Here is an 18,834-nt window from a genome sequence, read left to right on the forward strand (position 1 = left end):
GTTCTGGTTGGTGACCCTGGATATCTGTAGAACAGGACTATTAATACTACTCACCAGCAGCATAGCTGTATAGTTGAATTACTTCCTTTCACATTCCTGGTAGTTTCCCTATGTCTGGATCCATCTTACATTTGGATGAGTATGCTGGAATACTGAATATGTGCCCTGAGTTTTTGGGCTGCGCAGTTGAGGTGATCAGATCGCATTCTATGGTGTAGTTTGGCATACAGAAGTCATTTCTCCCATTTTGCACACAACTTAAGATATCTGCTCTTCTTTTCAAGATACATTCAGTTGATATTAAACAGGAGATAACGCTGCAGGAAATAAAGTGAAGATATCTAAATCAAAGGCAGGAACCTTTTTTGTTAAACTGTTGAAACAGTTAAATATATGTTTGAGAATGTCAAAGCAGTGGAAATGAGATGAAAAATGAAAATGGTGACTTTTCTCTCAAAATCAAATAGCGCCCAAAGTAATCTGGACTTTTGGAGCAGGTATAATTCTCTCTAATCTTGTTACTCATGTATTGATGACACCATTCCATGCCCTTAATGCCCATTTCATGCCCACGTGGAGGCAGATTGCTTAGTGTGGTGAGTTGTTATTGTCACAATGAAGGGAGGGGAACCAGCTCAGGTTCTGCTAAGTATTTGCTTTCTGTTAGCTGTAAAATCTCTCCTTCTTTAGTGTAATAATGAAAAAAGATGTTTCTGTTCCCATCTGTATGAACACATTGCCAGCATTTTTCCTTCGTTCAGACTTCCACACCTATTGAAGGATTGAAGTGTACATTTAGGTGAGGTTGATGTCACTGAAGCACACAGTGCTTCCCTCTATTTTTTTCTCTGAGATCAGGGCTTCTTTCCATAGGCAAATATGGAAATAGGTCATTTCTGCTCTTCCAACACTGTCTCTTAGCTGGTCATATAAAGAAACAGATGATTTTTCTTTGTTTATCTTACATTCTTTAGCACCTACTGGTTCCCACCATTTATTCCACCCATGTGCTGGTCTGTCTGAGCATCGCATCGACTGATCAGCTTTTTGATTTGTTCGCTGCAGCATTTCTCTAGGTCTCCCTTTCCCTCCTCTTCAGAGGCTGTCTGCCTTCTAACCATTTATTTCTTTATTGGTAGTGGCAAAAGAAACTTTTTCCCACCTTGGTAGTGGCAAAAGAAACTTTTTTTTTTTCCCCCTTTGACAGATTTGCAGACTAAACAGTCTGCAAATGGAGTGAAGCATGTAGATTACAGAAAGCATGACTGACTGGAGAAGAGCAGCCAGCAGCTATCCGTGCCGTGGCTGTGGTTGGCTTTTAAAAGTGTTCTGTGGGAAATGCTTTGTCCTGTATTTCCATATTCCCAATCTACATTCCTTAACTACACGCATCTTCAGTTTAGCACACTGAAAATGTATTTACCTAGGGAATATGAAAGGCCCCTGAGCTTCATCCTCCCCTGCTTCCTTTTCTCCCACTATCATATTCAGCCTGACCGTCAGGGATCTGAAGTTACAGCTCCATGCTGGTTGCCTCCCCCATCCTTACAGCCCATAAATCCCTTCAGCTCTATCACCTCTGTGCTATTGCCAACGGAATGCTCCTGATCAATGCACTGTGAAAATTCTTGCTGCTGCCTTAATTTCCTCTCACTTGGACTGCTGTAACTCACAGCTCCTGAGCACTTTGCTGCTGTAATGCCCTGTAGGAATGGTAGTGGTGCACCTAGTTACTGCCTGGAGCACCTGTTACGCCCTGCCTCATGACCACTGCATGCTTCCAATTCTAAAATGTGTGGATTCTTCAGCTGCATTGAAAAACTTAAACCTGCTTGAATTTTTTCACTGGGTTCCTTTGAAATGATGCTACACTGGTAACAGCTAATTGCTCCCCAGACCCCAGGTGTTTCAGTGCCGTCAACCTCTACTGTGTTACTGTAAATTCTTTCTTTCGTTTCTAATTCCAGATTTGTTTCTCTTCAGATCAAAGGTTCTGTGGGCACATCTGCAGAGTGACTTAAAAAAAAATACTATTAGGTGGGTGGAATTTGAATGGATTCTGAGGATTTGGACAGAGTGTAAGATAGTGTTTTTATAAATGCCACTTAATTCTTCTGCCTGAGTCATACACGATTAATGTTACTGCAGGTGACCACAGTTAGACCTTCAAATCTGCAATGCTTTGAGCTGAAGAGTTCTGATTTAAATTCATCACTCTTGATTCTTTCACATGTACTGCTAAAATCTAAGAACTGCAGAGTTTAACAGAAGGAAAGCAAGTTACTGAACTTGTCATGGGCTACATGGGCTACACTTCCAGCAATGCTCTTTGCACACCTGTAGTTACTCACCCACACTCAGTTGCAGACACAAGTAGCACCATTTACACGGAACCTTTCAGTACTGGCATTAGATTTTAGGCGCAATAAGTAAGTTGAACTAATCTTTTCCTAAGAGCCAAGTGTTACTGCTCCATAGCATCAGAGTGGCTGAGCACCAAGGGCATGCTTAAGCTACTATTTCTTTCTTTTTTTTTTCTTTTAACATTAATTTGACACAGGGGAAAAAAAAAAAAAAAAAAAAAAAAAAAAAATCAACCTAAGAAACTTCTTGCTAGGAATAGTTGCTGGCATGTCTTACTTGCCTTCTGTCAGAGGTACGTTTAAAATCATGCCAGGTGTTCAATGGGTTGGGGTGGGCAGACACTCTTGCACTTCTTGGTCAACTTGCCCAAGTTTCACTCTCAGGCCTGGTAATAATAACGTCTCTAAAGCCCTGTTAAGTTCTTCAGGTGTTGCACTTGCACAGATAGGCAGGGGGAAAATAGGATTTTTCTTCAGAGGAGTAGAAGAAGATGGAGCCAAATGAGGAGAAATCCTCCAAGTATATTTTCAAGTGGGGCAAAGTAATGCACTATAAATACAGGCTATTTTAACATGTACTGAATTAGGATGTGGGGAATCTTCCAGAAAAATATGTTTGGTAAGGATGTCCTGCATCCCACCTCCCTGATGTGTTGCAATGTAGTTTCTGTAGGGCTGGTAAAAACATGAAGGGGAAAGAGGCTGAAGTTACGGCCTACTGATGTGGCTTAACGTGCATAGCTTTTCCAGTTGCAGGGTGTTCATGTGATTGAGATAATTATCAGTAAATGAATGAGGATGTTACAGACAGGTTGCAATCGCTCTGTGCTTGTTGCAAGAATTACAGTCAGTATCCAAGTTGCTGTCTTGTAAAATGCACACAGATAGCTCAAGGTGTCCTTGTATTCATTGGCTGAATCCACATCTTCTTCACTTGCTTTCATGATACAAGGGGCATATTTAAAGTACCTGAATTTTAGAGATTGAGTAGTAGTTTCACTTCCTGTTGCTCCTGTTCACTTCATTGCTCCTGTTGTTTCCCTGCAGGTCACGGCAACAGATGCAGATGCTGACAAGTTTGGTGAAGTTGAGTATTTTCTTTATGATGGATTCCATTATTATGAAAAATCCAAAGCTTTCCAAATCGATCCACGTACTGGTCAAATCTGTGTCTCTCAAGACATTGACAGAGAAGGAGGTCAAACTACTTATGATCTATTAGTAAAAGCTACAGATGGGGTAAGTTTTGTCCTTCTGTCCTGCCAGGTTTGTGACTGCATTTGCAAATTTGGATGTGCTGTACACTATTGCAGGGGAAAGGTGTAAATGAAAATAGCATGGTTTTGAACACATTATGTTACCCCTACAAAGGACGGAATGATAGTTCACAGAATGTAAATTTGACCCAAACTGATAAAATTCACTGTCAAATCCACAGTTACTCCCACATGAGTTACTTTAAATCATTTCTAGGATGTGTTAGTTCCTGCTGATTCTCCTTTCGAGGCTGGTGGACTCCAGGTTACCTCTGCTTTTAGCATTCAAGGTGACTTCAGCAGTGATGAGCCAGCAACTTGTGCCAGAGCTTCATGGCAATAGTGCGTGCCAATGATTTTCCTGGTGAGAAGTGGACTGGTGAGCAATGGAGATTAAGAAATTGGTCTGTTTTTTCTGAAAGCTACCTCTAGTCCAGCTCTGTTAAACTGATGGCCCTTTGCAGCTGGAGCACATTAGCTACATTAAGCACATTCATGGAGCACCTCTGTCATTTAGTTCCAGCATGTTCTGTGGCCTTTGAGGCCGCAGACAGTGAGAACCAAAGCAAGGTACACAATGGCAGTCAGAGAATTGTCAGAAAAGTATTCACGGTAACAAAAAGCATTATGAAGAAGGCCATTTCTTCAGACTAGAAATAGGTTCAAAATAGAGAATTCTTTTTGTTGGGACAGCGCCTATTTTTTTTTTCCAGCAGAAGTTCATGTGTTCATTTTGGAATTTCTCTGAAATTTCTGATTTCTATCTTGAATTCCTTTCTAGGTGATATTTGGTAGTGTACATATGTATAAACTTGAATAAAACCTTGAATAAAGCAGTCAATAATACACTGTGTAACGTCAGAATATTACCTAATTTGCTCTAGCTTATCACTTCATTTTTCTCTCATGGATCCAATACTGATTTTGTGCAGGGCCTCACATGTTTTGCAGCTGAATAATAAACATAATACAAATGGAATATCAAAATTAATCTTATACATCAGGTCTATGGGAGAGCTGAACAGCAGCACTGCAAGTCTGACAGCTTTCTCACGTGTGTTTTTGATCTGACCCAGAAGGTTACTCTGAACATGTAGAAAGAAAGTAGGTTTACATGAAAATGATGGACGCTTTTTTTATTAAATTGTTGCTCTGGTTATAGAAAAGCAGGCAATGCGCTGAAACTGTAAGATTATTACATTTTTTAAGATTGATCTGTAATCTGTATTCATTTAGAGACCTTGGATTTTTCAGAATTTCAGTACTGGGTAAGGAGTGCAATTTCAGATTGCAGGTGGGATGTGATTTTTTAATGGGAACCCCACACTTTTTAGCTACCACTGATTGCGCTCCTAAAATTTAAGTCACCTGATACAGCCAGTTCAAATCACCTAAAATCAGCATTTGCTTTTCAAAACATCCGGTGTTACCTGAGCACGTGCTGAGCCACCACCACCTCTGCAGCAGAGCTACAGTGGCAGATTTTGTTTCCTGGCATTCTGCTGCTGATGGTGGTGGATTAAACTTGTTAGGCGTGCAGTTTGAAGCAGATGCATTGACCAGGGGAGAAGTGCATACAGCCAAGTCAGAGAAGGGTGAAGCATCAGTGATTACAAAGGGGAGGGAGAGATGAAGGGGAAAGAAAATAAAAGTTAAGTAGAAAGGAGGAAAATATTTTCCAGGTGGTACACAGCTTAACTTACAGAATAGCTATCAGATTCTTCTACCTGTTAGTGCCTACTCTGTTACACGCTTTTGGAGCTTGTCATCTCTTTTATGTGCTATTTACAAGCGGTGATGGAAGAACTGAAATTGCATGTGGGAGCCCCTGAAGAGGCAGGTGTAAAACAGATTCTGTTTAACTGGTGTTAAATAAACATCCTGTGAGACCTTGTGGGAGTTTTGCCTTGACTTGTAAGGGGACAAGGCGAGTCATAGTGCTAGTGCTAGCTTTTTCAGCAGCACTTGTTCTGGTCCCTAAGCCACTTACTTCACATATGTCTTTGGTACTCCTCTGTGAGAGACCTTTTGGGTCTTTTTGGTTGTGTCAGACAGTAAGACTGCTCCTGTAGTAAGGGTTGCAGTCCCCTGATCAGCGCATCAGTGCTGCCTGTTCCTGCTCCCAGCCACCCTGCACTGCCAGCCCCAGCTGCAAACAGCTGTGTCAGGCACTCGTAGCACATCAGAGAGTCCAGCTGGCATTTTGGGAAGCTTTGAACTTTCAGTTAAAAAAAAAAATCTTATGATGATATTAACATTCCAATGCTTTTCTCCTCACCCTCCCAAAACAAACAAACAAAACTTTGATCAAGTGGCTTTGCTTAGGAAACCTTCAGAAACGTTTGAGAGGTTTAGATCAAACTTACAGTGGAAAGCCAAGTCTCAGAAAAGGAAAACAGGGAGAAAATGGGGATTCTAGTAAAAGTATTTGTGTTTTCAAGTGTGGTCTTGAGGACAAAGTCGATATGGGGGAGCAATTATTCTGATTACTAATTTTTCTTTTTGAACATACGCAAGTTACATATGCTAAGCTACTTATGCTTGTTTTTTGTTTGCTTTTGAAACATGACTGAAGCGGACTCTACACTGTGTTCTTCCTACTTGCACTGGAATCTCCAAACTGTTACATATGCATATTGGTGTTCCATTACTCCTCCTGTGTACTCAACATGAATTTATTGTTATACAGGAAACTTTTTTCCCTGCAGTTTTCCCCAGTAACTGAGGAAGACCTGATTATCTACATTTGCACAGGTTCCATCAGGGATGGCCAACTCCAGCAATAAGCACCTCTCTAGCTGATATGGTGCACGTACCAGTCTGCCATCCCTCTTCATCACTGTGGCAAGCAGTTTCAAAACCTGCAGAGGACAGGAAGGATGCTCTTTCCCTTCTTGGTGTTCCACCACATCCTCACAGCAGTAGATCTGCATGCATCAGTATGAGCTTGAATTGATCTAATGTCAGATCGATCCCCATGGCTCCTGCTAGCCTTTGGTGCTTCATGTGCCCGTCAGCTAAATTCGGCTGCTTCTTGTGTGCCCTCCCATTGCAAGCTGGCAGCAGACACTGATGCAGCAGCTAAGAGCTCCTAATTGTGCAGATTGCAGGATATGTGTGGTATTCAGGGTGAGAGGGAGCAAAGCAGGCTGTGAGTGGTGTGTTGAACCTTCTACAGTGATTAAGCAGCAGCTGAAAAAACTTGAACATCTTGCATTCCCTATAAAAGAAACAAGAATGCTTCTTTTCATCTGTAGTTAATCAGTAGTAAGATAAGAACACACTGGTGTATTTTCTAGGTTTCTGAGTTGTTAGTCTTTCCATCTTTTTCTGGGAAACTTGTCTTTTTTAATAGCTTCAAAATCAGATTTGCTTGTAGAAAGTAAAATAAGTTTTTTAAGTATGGTTCTTTAAAGTAGATCAGTACTCAGATATAATTGCATACACAAGTGAATCTGCTCAGTAAGGCACAAGGCAATTACCATCACATCTGTACTGCATACTCAGGGTGGTTACCTGCTGTGTTTACTCAGGATTCTATGTGGCCTTACACGAATGGGTGTTGTCATTTACTCCTTGCTATAAAACATTTCTCAAAATTCAGCTTAAATGCATCAAGAACGCATAAGCAAAGTGCACATCTTTGAAAAGTAACAAACAGAGAGAAAAGACTGAGCTTCGTGTATTGTGCAAAGACTGACTTTGGTGTCACAGAACACTTTGTTAAAGCTGCCTTACAGTGTTGACTGCAGTACTGTGCCAGGGTTTTCTTTCTACACCACATATTTGGTATGTAATTGCACGTAATGTCTTCAAGGTCTGTTGTGTGCAATAGGAGCTTTAATGCACCAAGGGACAAGGAAGTAAACAGCACACCCAAAGAGTGAAGGGTTTTTTAAATTAATGTTTACTATTTTAAAATATTAACATTTAATAAATTTTTGCATATTTCATATGTCAATGATTTACGGGCTGGATGTTATGATGTGGAATACTGACCAAAAATCACAAAACCATGACATAATATGTTTTTCTTTAAAAATAATAACAAAACTACAAAAAAAGAACCCTCATGATTTCTAATTCATCATGAAATTGTGAGTGGAAATTTTATTATTAATAGAAGGTAGGAAGTTAAGGCTTCGGGCTGGTGGACAATGCTACATTTATTTATTTATAAGAACAAATTCAGAGTGTGTCCTGAACTTTAAATTTTGACTTACAGCAGGTAATGAAATTTCCTATCAACATCAAGTATGCCATTACTAAATTTTATGTTACAGCTCTTTTTTTTGGGGGGAGGGGTATGAGGGGGTGGCACCCAAACAGCGTTTCATTAAACACATCATTTCACTAAACACTTCACCTGCATTGAGTGCACCCTCAGTAAGTTTGCGGATGCACCAAGTTGGCTGGAAGTGTGGATCTGCCTGGGGGTAGCGAGGCCCTACAGAGGGATCTGGACAGGCTGGATGGCTGGGCTGAAGCCAATGGGATGAGGTTCAACAAGACCAAATGCCACTTAGGTCTGTTCGTATTTACTTAGATTCTGAAGGACTTCTAAGAACGTTGAAAGCACAGTTTCTTCTTTTCCACTGTCTTTGCACATGAATAAATATTTCCTATTTTGTCCTTTTTTTTAGTAGGCCGTGCTGCCTGTGCAGATTTCACTGTCTTTTGCACTGAAGCAATTAAACACGGAGATGAGCACTCAACACTCGCAGGCAAAGCTTCTAAAGATGCTAATGCTTTTAAAATAATTGGCACTGTCTCTCCATCTTGACAGCACTGTGACTGGATGGTGACATACCATCTTTTAAGTTTAACAAAGAAAAGATTATTTTCATGTCAGAGATCCTGTGTGTCACAGCTGAGCCGGGAACAAAAATTCAACAGTATTGTTCACTGACAAAAGCATTGGAGGCTGTAGTGGAAATCCTGACAGATTCTTAAGTGTTTTGCAGAGTCAATGAGAAGAAACATGGCTATTCAAAACAGCACCATTTCTACTTACGAAGCTAAAGAACCTCCAAGGCAGCACAGTTATTTGTTTATTGGAAACAGCATGAAGAGGGGTAGTGGCAGCTTTCTATTTTCTGACAAATTTGATCCTATCCAAGAACAGAAAATATTACTCGTAGTTATTTTGCCTTGGTGAAAACTTCTTATGCCCCATCTTTATTCTGTGGGTCACAGAAATCACAGGATTCTGACGAAGAAGCAGATATAATTGTGAGCTTTTGTTGCTTGAAGCAATAGTTAAAATACTTGCATGCTTGAGAAACAGTTTAAAAATGAACAACTGTGGCTTTCTGTTTGTTCTGACAAATGTTATTTTCTATCAACAAAATACTTGTTTAAGTCAGCCTTCATATTTCAGAATACATACTTTGTGTTTGCTTTTGAGTCTATGAAGTACATCCAGAAGTTAGAAGAAGCATCTTGCTCTTTCTCAGTCATGATGTTACTTACAAAATTTCATTTGCCGAGTAAGAACTGGGCCATAACCAGGTTAACATTGCTTTTGCCTCATGTGAAGGATTATATTGCTGCTTCAAGAAGAGCTGTGCCTGAATCCATCATAAAATTTGGTGTGTTTTCTGAGAGATTAATAGATTTCCAATTTACTTCCCCCATATAGCTAGAGTGAATCGATTTCCAAAGATTTTAGTCTACATACAGCTCTTTATGATAAATTTAAATTGGCTGAAGAGGCCATTTTTTCATGTCTGTTTAGTAATATTGAGACTTGGAAGAAGCAGTGTAACTCATTTATTGCAGTTGCATCTTTTTAGATGCTTTTTATTCTTGACCTCACTTCTTCCTTGCCCTGTTTCCTTTATAAAGGTTTGTGATTCCTGTCATTAAGTACCTGAAAGCTGTGGAGCCACAGCCCCAAGGAATTGTCTGGTAGTGGGCTTTTAACAGAGCGTGAGGTTTCCTTTTTGTGCAGGGGTTTCTTCTCATGGAGATCACAGCACTGGAGAAGCGCTCGCTCCACAGTGAAAATGAGAATCTAGGGAGAATGATAGCAGTATTTCTCCCTCAGGCTTAAGTCTGATCCTGTGGAGATAAAAAGCAAATTCCCAAAAAGTTTGGCACATAGTGCAAGCATAAAGTAATATACAGTCAGAATTACTGGATGGTTTCTGTGATTATTAGATTTAGAAGTGTACAGAGAAGTTAGGCTGGTCTTTAGAAAGCATATAGGTAGAAAGATTATCACATTAGAAAGGGATAACCTGAAATGAATGGAAAAGCTTACCTGTGCCCTGGGCTCAGAGGAAAAACTCCAAGAGGAGCAACCTCCAGAGAGAGAACCTTCCCCAGTGGCAGTCAGCCCTTAAATGGGGTCCAGGAGAGGTGCAGCCACGCTCCCCCCTTCTGGCCACACAACTGAATTGCCTTCACCTGAGCTCCCTGGCTCCCATGGCTGACTCAGGTGATCAGTCAGAGGTTTAGGCTGTGATTCAACAGTTCCCATACAGTATCTAACACATAGGATTAGGTTGTGGAGACATGTAATGTAGTTGTTTTGAAATATCACCGCTACTGTGACAGCAAAATGAAGTTTGGACTTGCTCATCATAGCTTGTCATTTGTACTTACCAGCATGCCATCTGTGTCAGCAGTTTTGGTAGGTGCCATAACACATCCGAGCACCGTGCTCCCAGCCTGACTTAGTAGCATGCAGGATCCTTCCTCCATCTGTGCATTGCTGTAGTGTAAATAGTGCGTGCAAGGTGCATGCGTGTCCAGTCCTTTATGCCTACGTAATTCTTCAGGCGGGACCGTGGCAGGTAGGACTTTGGCTGTCCTGCATTGGTCTGCTCCCAACATGTTTTTCTAATCAACACCGAAAACGTCTTGTGTGTATTGTTGCAGTGGTCATACTTTTAAATCTGAAAGCTTCATAGATAGAAAAAAAGCTATTAAACCCTGACTTTCGGCTCTGAAGATGATGCATAAGATGATTTCCACATGAAATCACCAGCAGACTTTGCAGTTGCAAGAAGTTGAACTTCTGAGTGTATTGTCAGCGAGCATGCTGGAGCTGTCCTGAGCATAATATTTTGGGCTGCACATACCTTTTGTTGTTTTTAGTAGACATTTTCACTGCTCAGTAGTGTTGCAGTGTGTTCTTTAATGATCTGCTGAAGCTAGACGTGTCATTCTATTGTGTACATTTATGATACTGAAATATTTTTCTGATTTGTCTAACAGGGCGGGCTGAGTGCCCAAGCTTTTGTTCGCATTGAGATAGAAGATATTAATGATAATGAACCTGTTTTTGAACAAACCATCTACGTGACAAGCATCAGCAGTCACACAGAACCAGGAGCAGAGATCATCAATGTTGTTGCCAGAGACAGAGATTCAGGCATATATGGAGCTGTCACATATGAGCTGGTCCCAGGAGAATTTTCTTCTCTTTTCACAGTGGACCCCACTACAGGTACTGTGTCTAATTCAGAAGGACTATAATTATACTTCTGTATCTTTTCCTTGAAAGTTGGTTTGGCTGTTTTTTGTTTGTCTTGGTTTGTTTTGGTTTTTTTCCCCACCTGGAATCACGTAATACAGCTGAAACTGAAGTTCTCCATCAGAGGATGGAGGATTTAGGTTCAACATGAAGCTTTTGCATTCACTGGAATAAACAGGAGAACAGGAAACTACAATATAGAACAAGCAGTTATGTCCTTTCAGTGTTTCCAGACAGAAATCCACTCACTGTTATATGAAATAATGACTTTTTACAGTAATACTTGAATTCATAGAATCATAGAACTGCTCAGGTTGGAAAAGATCAAGTCCAACCACAACCTAGCCATATTACCCTGACTCTAACAACCCTCTGCTAGATCATGTCCCTGAGCACCACATCCACATGATTTTTAAACGTATTCTGGTATGGTGACTCAACCAACTCCCTGGGGAGCCTGTTTCAGTGCCTTACAGCCCTTTCTGTAAAGAAGGTTTTCCTGATATGCAACCTAAACTACCTTGGTGCAACTTGAGGCCATTTCCCCTCGTCCTGTCACCTGAGAGAAGAGACCAGCCCCACTCTCAATTCCTCAAATTTTTAGATATGTATTTGAAAAGTAATCAAAACCCAAAAATGTTTCTTCTTTCATTTCATCTCTCCATTTCTGTCCTAATCTTTCCATGCATTGTGCTAGAGAATGGGAGACCCATTCTTCTTGCAGTCTTAAAATATTCATCTGAGTCCCTGCATAACTTGATGATTATCTACAGAAGTGTCTTCTTCTGCCTTTTTTTTTTTTTTTTTCTGGTGTGACCCTTCCCCCTTCTGGTTTCCAGGAAGAAGTTCAATGAAGCTGTGACAGTGAAAGCAAGAAAGCAATTTTGGCAAAAACAAATCTAGATTAATTTTTTCTATGCCAGTTTCAATCCGGCAGATTGATTTGTTTTTCCAATGGTCATAAGGCAGCCTGTGTAGCCTGCTTTCTAATCCTACAGTAATTATCAGTGTCAGCTGGAATGAACATGAGCCATGTATCCGTGAAGGCCCATGGATCTTTCAGAGAGTAGCTAACCAAGCTGCAGCTCCCACTGTACTGGGAACTCGCCCTTGCATACTGCTCACATACTGGATGTATCCTGATCAACAGTTTTGCTTCCTGATGATGTTGGCACAGGGGATTATTTTATATATATATTTTTAAGACTTCAGAGTTGTTGTATTGCCTCTCGTCAGAGAGCCTGTGTTGATTGTGCTAGAAGAACTAGCTGTGCTGAAGTTCTTCCTTCTGTAAAGGGTTCTTCCTCAGATTGGGACCTTTTAAGCTCTTTTTTTTTTCTTTTCACTTTTGGCACTTTGTGTAGGACAAATGTCATTCTTAATCAAGAAGACCATAGAAGATGCCATTACCTTGCAGATCTATCATAGCGTTTGATCAAAGGCAGACCAAGTTCAGGTGAAGTAATGTGAGATCATTACTGACATTTCATGATGACAAACACATTTAGGTTAGAAACGCTGTTCCCAACATTGTAAAGCTTGGAATCTGTCATGGGTTTATGATTTTTGATTATTGGTATTCCACATCGTAACATCATGTAGTGCACTGGGAGTTAACCTGTCTGGAAAAGAAGAACTACATACCCTAGGGGACTTTGTGTTCAGAGGAGGGATAAAGCCCCTGGCAAGCTCGTGAGACCAGGCTCTCCTCCCTGCTGCTCAACCCAACTGCACATCTTGCCTGAGCATTAGTGTAAGGCCTTCAGTTTTCAGATACTCTCTCATTATATTTGATTTATTAGCTGCAATTTAATTATATTCTATTGTATTGTATTATAGCGTGTTGTCTTGCATTCTGATATCTTATCTAGCAAATTAGTTTATTTCTCCTCAGATTGTTGCCACTTCTTTTTGGAGCCCATCTCTCTTTCCCTTTAATTTTCCCATTTCCAGAGGTGCAGACCCACAGGTCTTTCTGCCTCACTAGTCACAGAACCAGGCCAAATCAACCCATAAACTGTTGATGTGCTTGGTGGAGAATGCAGGCAAAAACAGATTTAAGCAGGCTCCTAGTCTCTGCCTTGAATCTTTTATGTGGTTTTTGAATGCTCATCTGTTCACGTTAATCTCCCTGAATATACTGTTCATTATTTTAATTATTTCACTCAGTATTTGTATTTATCATATTTTGAAGAAGCCTTCCCCAAAACCAGAGAATACTGAGTGGCAGAGAGTGTGGAGGGTCCTGGGAGAGACTTTAGAGAGATGGACATCCTTGGTGTCATGGAACTTTACTCCTGAACACCTGCAAGATCCTACGAGCCTGAACAGATATTTGAGACAGGGATGCTGTGGCTCAAGCAGGTCTGAGGAGGCACAAATGATTTGGGGCCTGGCTAATGCTTATAGGGATGAAAAGTAAAATGAAAGTCGACTCAAGTAGAACAGAAGGAAGAGGAGGAAGAGAAAGTAGAGGAAGCAGATACTGTAAGAGAAGAGGAAGGAAGAGGTCCAGAGGAGTGGCTCTGAGCTCTAAGGGACCCAGAGGGAGTGCTGAGACCCCCAATAAGATCACAGTCACCAATGCCTAGGAGGGTAACAGCGAGCCCTGGAAGAATAGGAGGTGAGCAAGATATCATCACCATTACCACTCGAACTCTGAAAATGAATGAAATTTGAGGTCTGTAGGCTGTCTGTAGGCTCAAATGAGCCTACTGTCACCTGATTACTTTGATACTGGGACAATGTGGCCAACAGTGTGACACTAGATAGAGAAGCTCTCCAACTGAGTAGCATTGCCAGGGACTCAGCCATTACAGAGGTATAAGTACGTGCCAGGATGAGGCCTTCACTCTCTGGAAGTGGATGCTGTTAGCCATAAAAGAAAAGTATCCCTTCAAAGATGATCTGATGACTGATAGAAAGAAATGGGCTGACACGGAAAAAGGCATCCTTTATTTGAGAGAGTACGCTGTGGTGGAAATGCTACATGACCATGCATTCATTCCTGACAATCCAGACTAAGAGCGTGATCCTGAGAGAGTCAGGTGTACACCAAACATGTGGTGTACATTCACAAAGACTGCACCAGAAAGGCGCACCAGAAAGGCACACCAGCACATTGCAGCAATGTGTGGCAGAGGGGAAAGAATACCTTTTATAAATGAACTGATTAATAAACTTCAAGACTTTGAGTTACATTCAAGCCCTCTGCGAGCTTGTGTTTTAGATACTGCAAAAGTGACTGACCAACTGGACAAAATGGAGAGCAATTACGAAGACATAATAGACAAACTGTCTACCGTGCTTTTTGCTGATGGAACCAATGAATCCATGGCAGTATCAGATACACCTGATGGGGACCAGGATTCCCAAAACAGCCTACCGGTTCCCTCCCAGTCTGCATCATCCAACATCTCAGCTATTAGAAGAAGACGTCCTTCTGCTTGAGCAAGTGACAACAGTAAGACTATGACACATATCGCCTTTGGCATTACCTACGTGACTGTGGAGAAGATATGAAGAAGCAGCACAAACAACCCACTCCTCACTTCAAGCACGGATGAAAAAATTACAAGACAGATCAAGCACCATGGTGAACTTCTCCATAAAGGTGATTGCTCTAGTTGCTTCTGGACATGGCAAAAGCCTTAAGAATGACAGAGGTAACCTGTCATAGAGGGGCCTGAGCCCAGCCAGGGAGTGGAAAGGGATAATAGAGCGTACTGGGCTGTGTGGATTAGATGGCATGGCACATCAGAACCACAGAAATATAAAGCATTGGTGCACAGTGCACTCTAATGCCCTTAAGTCACCAAGGGACAAGATCAATTTGTATTTCTGGGGTGACTGCGGATTCCCAAGAGCTGAATATCTTGGAGGCTGACATAAGCCTCACTAGTAAAGACTAGCAAAAGCAGCCCATAAATCATTGGCAGAATCTGATTGCACTTAATCAGATCTCCTGGGTAATTTAAGAGGTCAGACTGTGTATAATCAATGGATATTAAAATGTTACAACCACAAAATAAACAAGAGAGTTAGGTGAAGTAGATTGTGATAACAAAAGAGAATAAATGGAAGGCTTACCCTTAGTTGGGCTCACCACAAAACACAAGAAGGAGGAATCTCCAGACGAGATCCTTCCCCCACTGGTAGCCAGGTCTTAAATAGGTCTAAATTGCCTTCACCTGTGCTCCTCTGGCTGACTCATGGCTCGCCTCAGGTGATCAATCAGAGGTTCAGGCCGTGACTCAGCAGTTCCCATACACACTGTGTTTTGTTTTCACTTATTAATACTAGTGGCATGTGTGATTTCTGAGGAATACATGTTTTCTATTTATGTTCTTGCTAGTGTACCTACAACAGTGCTTACTATTTTAGACTGTTGGCAATACATAGACAGAATGAACCTAAAAATTGCCAATTTGCTACACAGGAGTTTTTGCATCTTTGTGTGTTAAATAGCCGCAAAAGCTGTTTGATGTTCAGAATGACTAAATGGCTCGTTGTGGTGCAGAGATTTCAGTTATTCCTCCTCACTTCTTAGGATGTTGATTTTTTCTAGTTTTTGTCCTTGTAAACTTTCTCTGTACACTTACAGAGGTTGCATACAAGATTATGTGAGCATCTTTAGATTATCTACTTATGTGGACGGCATTCTGTAAATGGCAGATGTTGTCCAAATATGACTGGAACAGCAGTTCTTCAGCACTCTGATTGCCAAACCTATCAGCTGAACACAACACTATCGTTTTATTTATTTTCCTTTTAGTGTTATAGGACCTGAAAGGAGGCGCAGCAATGGTGCTGGAGTGTTCCATGGATTTACCTTTCTGTTAAGTTTTATTCTTAAGCAGCTAGCTTTTCTCACTAGTAGAGCATTTAGAAATGGGAATTTAAAATCAGTGCATTCATCTTTGAGTTACTTTGTTGATTATAGCCCTGAGTGTTGCCTGTATAAATAGACAAAGGTATTTTCAGTGTTATGAGATGTAAATTAATTACTAGTGAACAGTTTGTTACATTACACTATGATATATGAAAATCATATGCAAGATGAAGCTGTTGGAGTGCTTCATTAGAATACTCACTAAAGATTCACTTTTTTCCACAAATCCCTTTTCATTTTTAGAAGAGAGATGGGTAAATTAATAAAATAAAAACTGTAACCTCTTCAATGGCTGATTTATGGCTGTCACTTTGTTAAAGCAATTATATAGGCCTATCAGGAAAGTCTTTTGGTTTGCATAGTGAACTGTGTTCACAAGACAGGCATCACACTAGCTGGTTAACCACTTGCTGTATTTATCAGTGACACTTTTGGTTCATAGAGGTTGAGGTCAGGCCACATCCAAGCTGTTTGAAGGGGTGCCATCTTTTGTTTTGAGCACTGTGATGTGGATGCCGTATAATTCAGTGGAAGAGGGCAGGAGGAGCTTTTTATTGGTCAGACAGGTGTTTGGTTAAAAGGTTCTTTGAATTGTAATTCAGTAATAGCATATTTTAGTATGCATATGCACAATAGCATATTTTAGTAATAGCTTTTTTTTTTTTTTTACTGGATTCTGTATTTATTGTTTGTGACACACTTTTGTATTCTTGTAAATAATGTATTGTGTTTTCTTTTGAGAAAAAATTGAAGCAGTATTTTTCACTTGGTTGATGATAGACTGTCCACAGGAAAATAAAACATTTTGAGAAATGGATAGCTAGAAAAATGTGTGGCTGAAGAACTGCTGACTGGTTCCTTCGCTAGATCATGAATTATTATCATTTATTTCTTGTCATCTTGGCTTCATTTATTTCCTTTTCTAGGTAGCTGATCTGTAAGTGGTCTATGAACACCACTTGTGAACTGATTGTCAGAGCAAGTTAAACAGCATTCCTGGCTAAGAAAATATCTGAATTATGCTTGTTTGTTTTCCCTATTGTTACCTAATAAGCTGAAAGACAAGGTGTTTGTATTTGTGGCTGAGTAAGTAATTAAAATTGTAAGTCACAGGATATGATCACAAGTGTGGCAGAAAACCTACACAGTACTTAAGTTAAATTGTTAAATTTACAAACATTCATTATGTTGCAAGTGTTAACATTTTCTTTCACCCATGGGCAAAAGAGTAATTTTTCCGTTGATCTTAGTGATAACCTTCTTGAAAGCTGGATAAATATGGTTATCATCTCATTATCATCCTGGTTCAAAGAAGCTGCTTCAAATGAACAAAAATAATAATAGTTAATAATAATAATAATTAATAATAATGTTGTTTTTTAAAACAACAGTCTAGAACAACTGGCTAGTCACTGTGTATGAGAAGTGAAGTCATGAAGGTCAATAGCCGTGGATTTGTGTTCGTTTGAAGATACAGAATAAAAAGGATGTACAGAAGGTAGAGTTCACATAGTCGACATCCCAGTAGTATAATCATTTAACTTAGCTTTTCTCTTTCTTTTGACAGTTTAAGACATTTAGGCTCTTGTTTCTGTGAGTCTTTACCATATTAGATGTCTAGAACAGAGGTTGAAATGGAAGAGATATATGGAATGGAAGCTGTCCTGGAAGAGATGGGGGGCAATCCAGGGGCTTAATCCATTGGATAGAAATAAAGGAAGAAGACAGCTGAAGAACATAGAGGCTTAAGAGTGTAGCAATTTCTACTTTAGTCATCCAGAAAGCAGATTTAAGTCCAATATCTTAAATCTTTAACAGCATCTAGTAATGAAAGCAAAAAGGAGAGGTTAAGAAAAGACTTCTGCAACATGGTTCTTCCACTGGTACATTTGGCTTGGTTTGGCAGCGTGCAATTCAGTCCTGCACTACTTCCAGTACTCTTCTGCAGCACCATATGTAAATTCAATTTAATGTCAGACTGAGTTTAAATAACCTTCTTTATTTGGTTTAGAGCACAGAATAGATTAATTCCAGTTAAGAATGTTGACAAGTTCTGTTTTGTTGATGAAAATGGAAATGCTGTTATTCGACAGTTGCATCTTGGGATATTTTCATTTTGCCTGAAACAGTCTTGTTTGTTTTTATTACAATATAGGTTGACAATAAAAACTAAAATACCAAAATTTCTCTTTTTGGGAAAGAAAATATCTAACTTTTCTCAACTGTATGTTTTATTGAATGTTTAATATGTAGCAGATTGTAATAGGCATCAAAGTAAATTAAGAAAGCATCCTTTTTAAAGAAAGCAAGGCTGTTTTTATGGTGATTAATGATGTTTTCCTACAGTACTGTAGGAAAAAAATAGTTTATTTTTAAACTACTTCTGGCATTTTCTTACAGCATAAAGTACCATTTGCTAAACATATGAAGAAGTTCTTATAAATAATGTACAAAATTAGGAGTGTTTTTATTCTGGAACATTTTGAGACCACGTCTTTTAACTGATGTTTCTTCCACTACTGTTTTTCTAATCTTTCACATGAAATTGATATCATATTCACAGTGCTGCAAATTAAAGGAATACGTGTGAGACATTGGATTAGCTCAGTAAGTTTTCAGTTTTGAAGAATTTTATTCATGTTAGGACACAAAGGAACAAGTAGAGATCTCAACTGAATAATCCATGAACAGTGACCTTTATCACTGAGTTCTCATCTATTGAGTAGTAAAGGAAAAAGAAGCATACATGTCCTGAAGCATACGGTTAAAATTTGTGTAGAATCAATCATGTACAAAGAGAAAAATCCCTGCAAGCTACATGCCCAAAGTTCAACAATGCAA

General features: G+C 39.9%; 1 protein-coding gene across 1 annotated transcript in view; it reads left to right on the plus strand.

Moving 5' to 3' along the window:
- Positions 1 to 18,834, plus strand: part of DCHS2 (dachsous cadherin-related 2) — an 88,495-nt gene that overhangs the window by 24,416 nt on the left and 45,245 nt on the right. The window contains 2 exon segments of the mRNA XM_042829684.1: positions 3,411 to 3,602; positions 10,844 to 11,075. Coding sequence (XP_042685618.1) covers positions 3,411 to 3,602; positions 10,844 to 11,075 — 424 coding nt within the window.

The sequence above is a fragment of the Centrocercus urophasianus genome, unplaced genomic scaffold, assembly GCF_019232065.1.
Source record: "Centrocercus urophasianus isolate 14NV4802_14NV808 unplaced genomic scaffold, USGS_Curo_1.0 seq_32, whole genome shotgun sequence".
In the NCBI taxonomy this organism is placed as follows: Eukaryota; Metazoa; Chordata; class Aves; order Galliformes; family Phasianidae; genus Centrocercus; species Centrocercus urophasianus.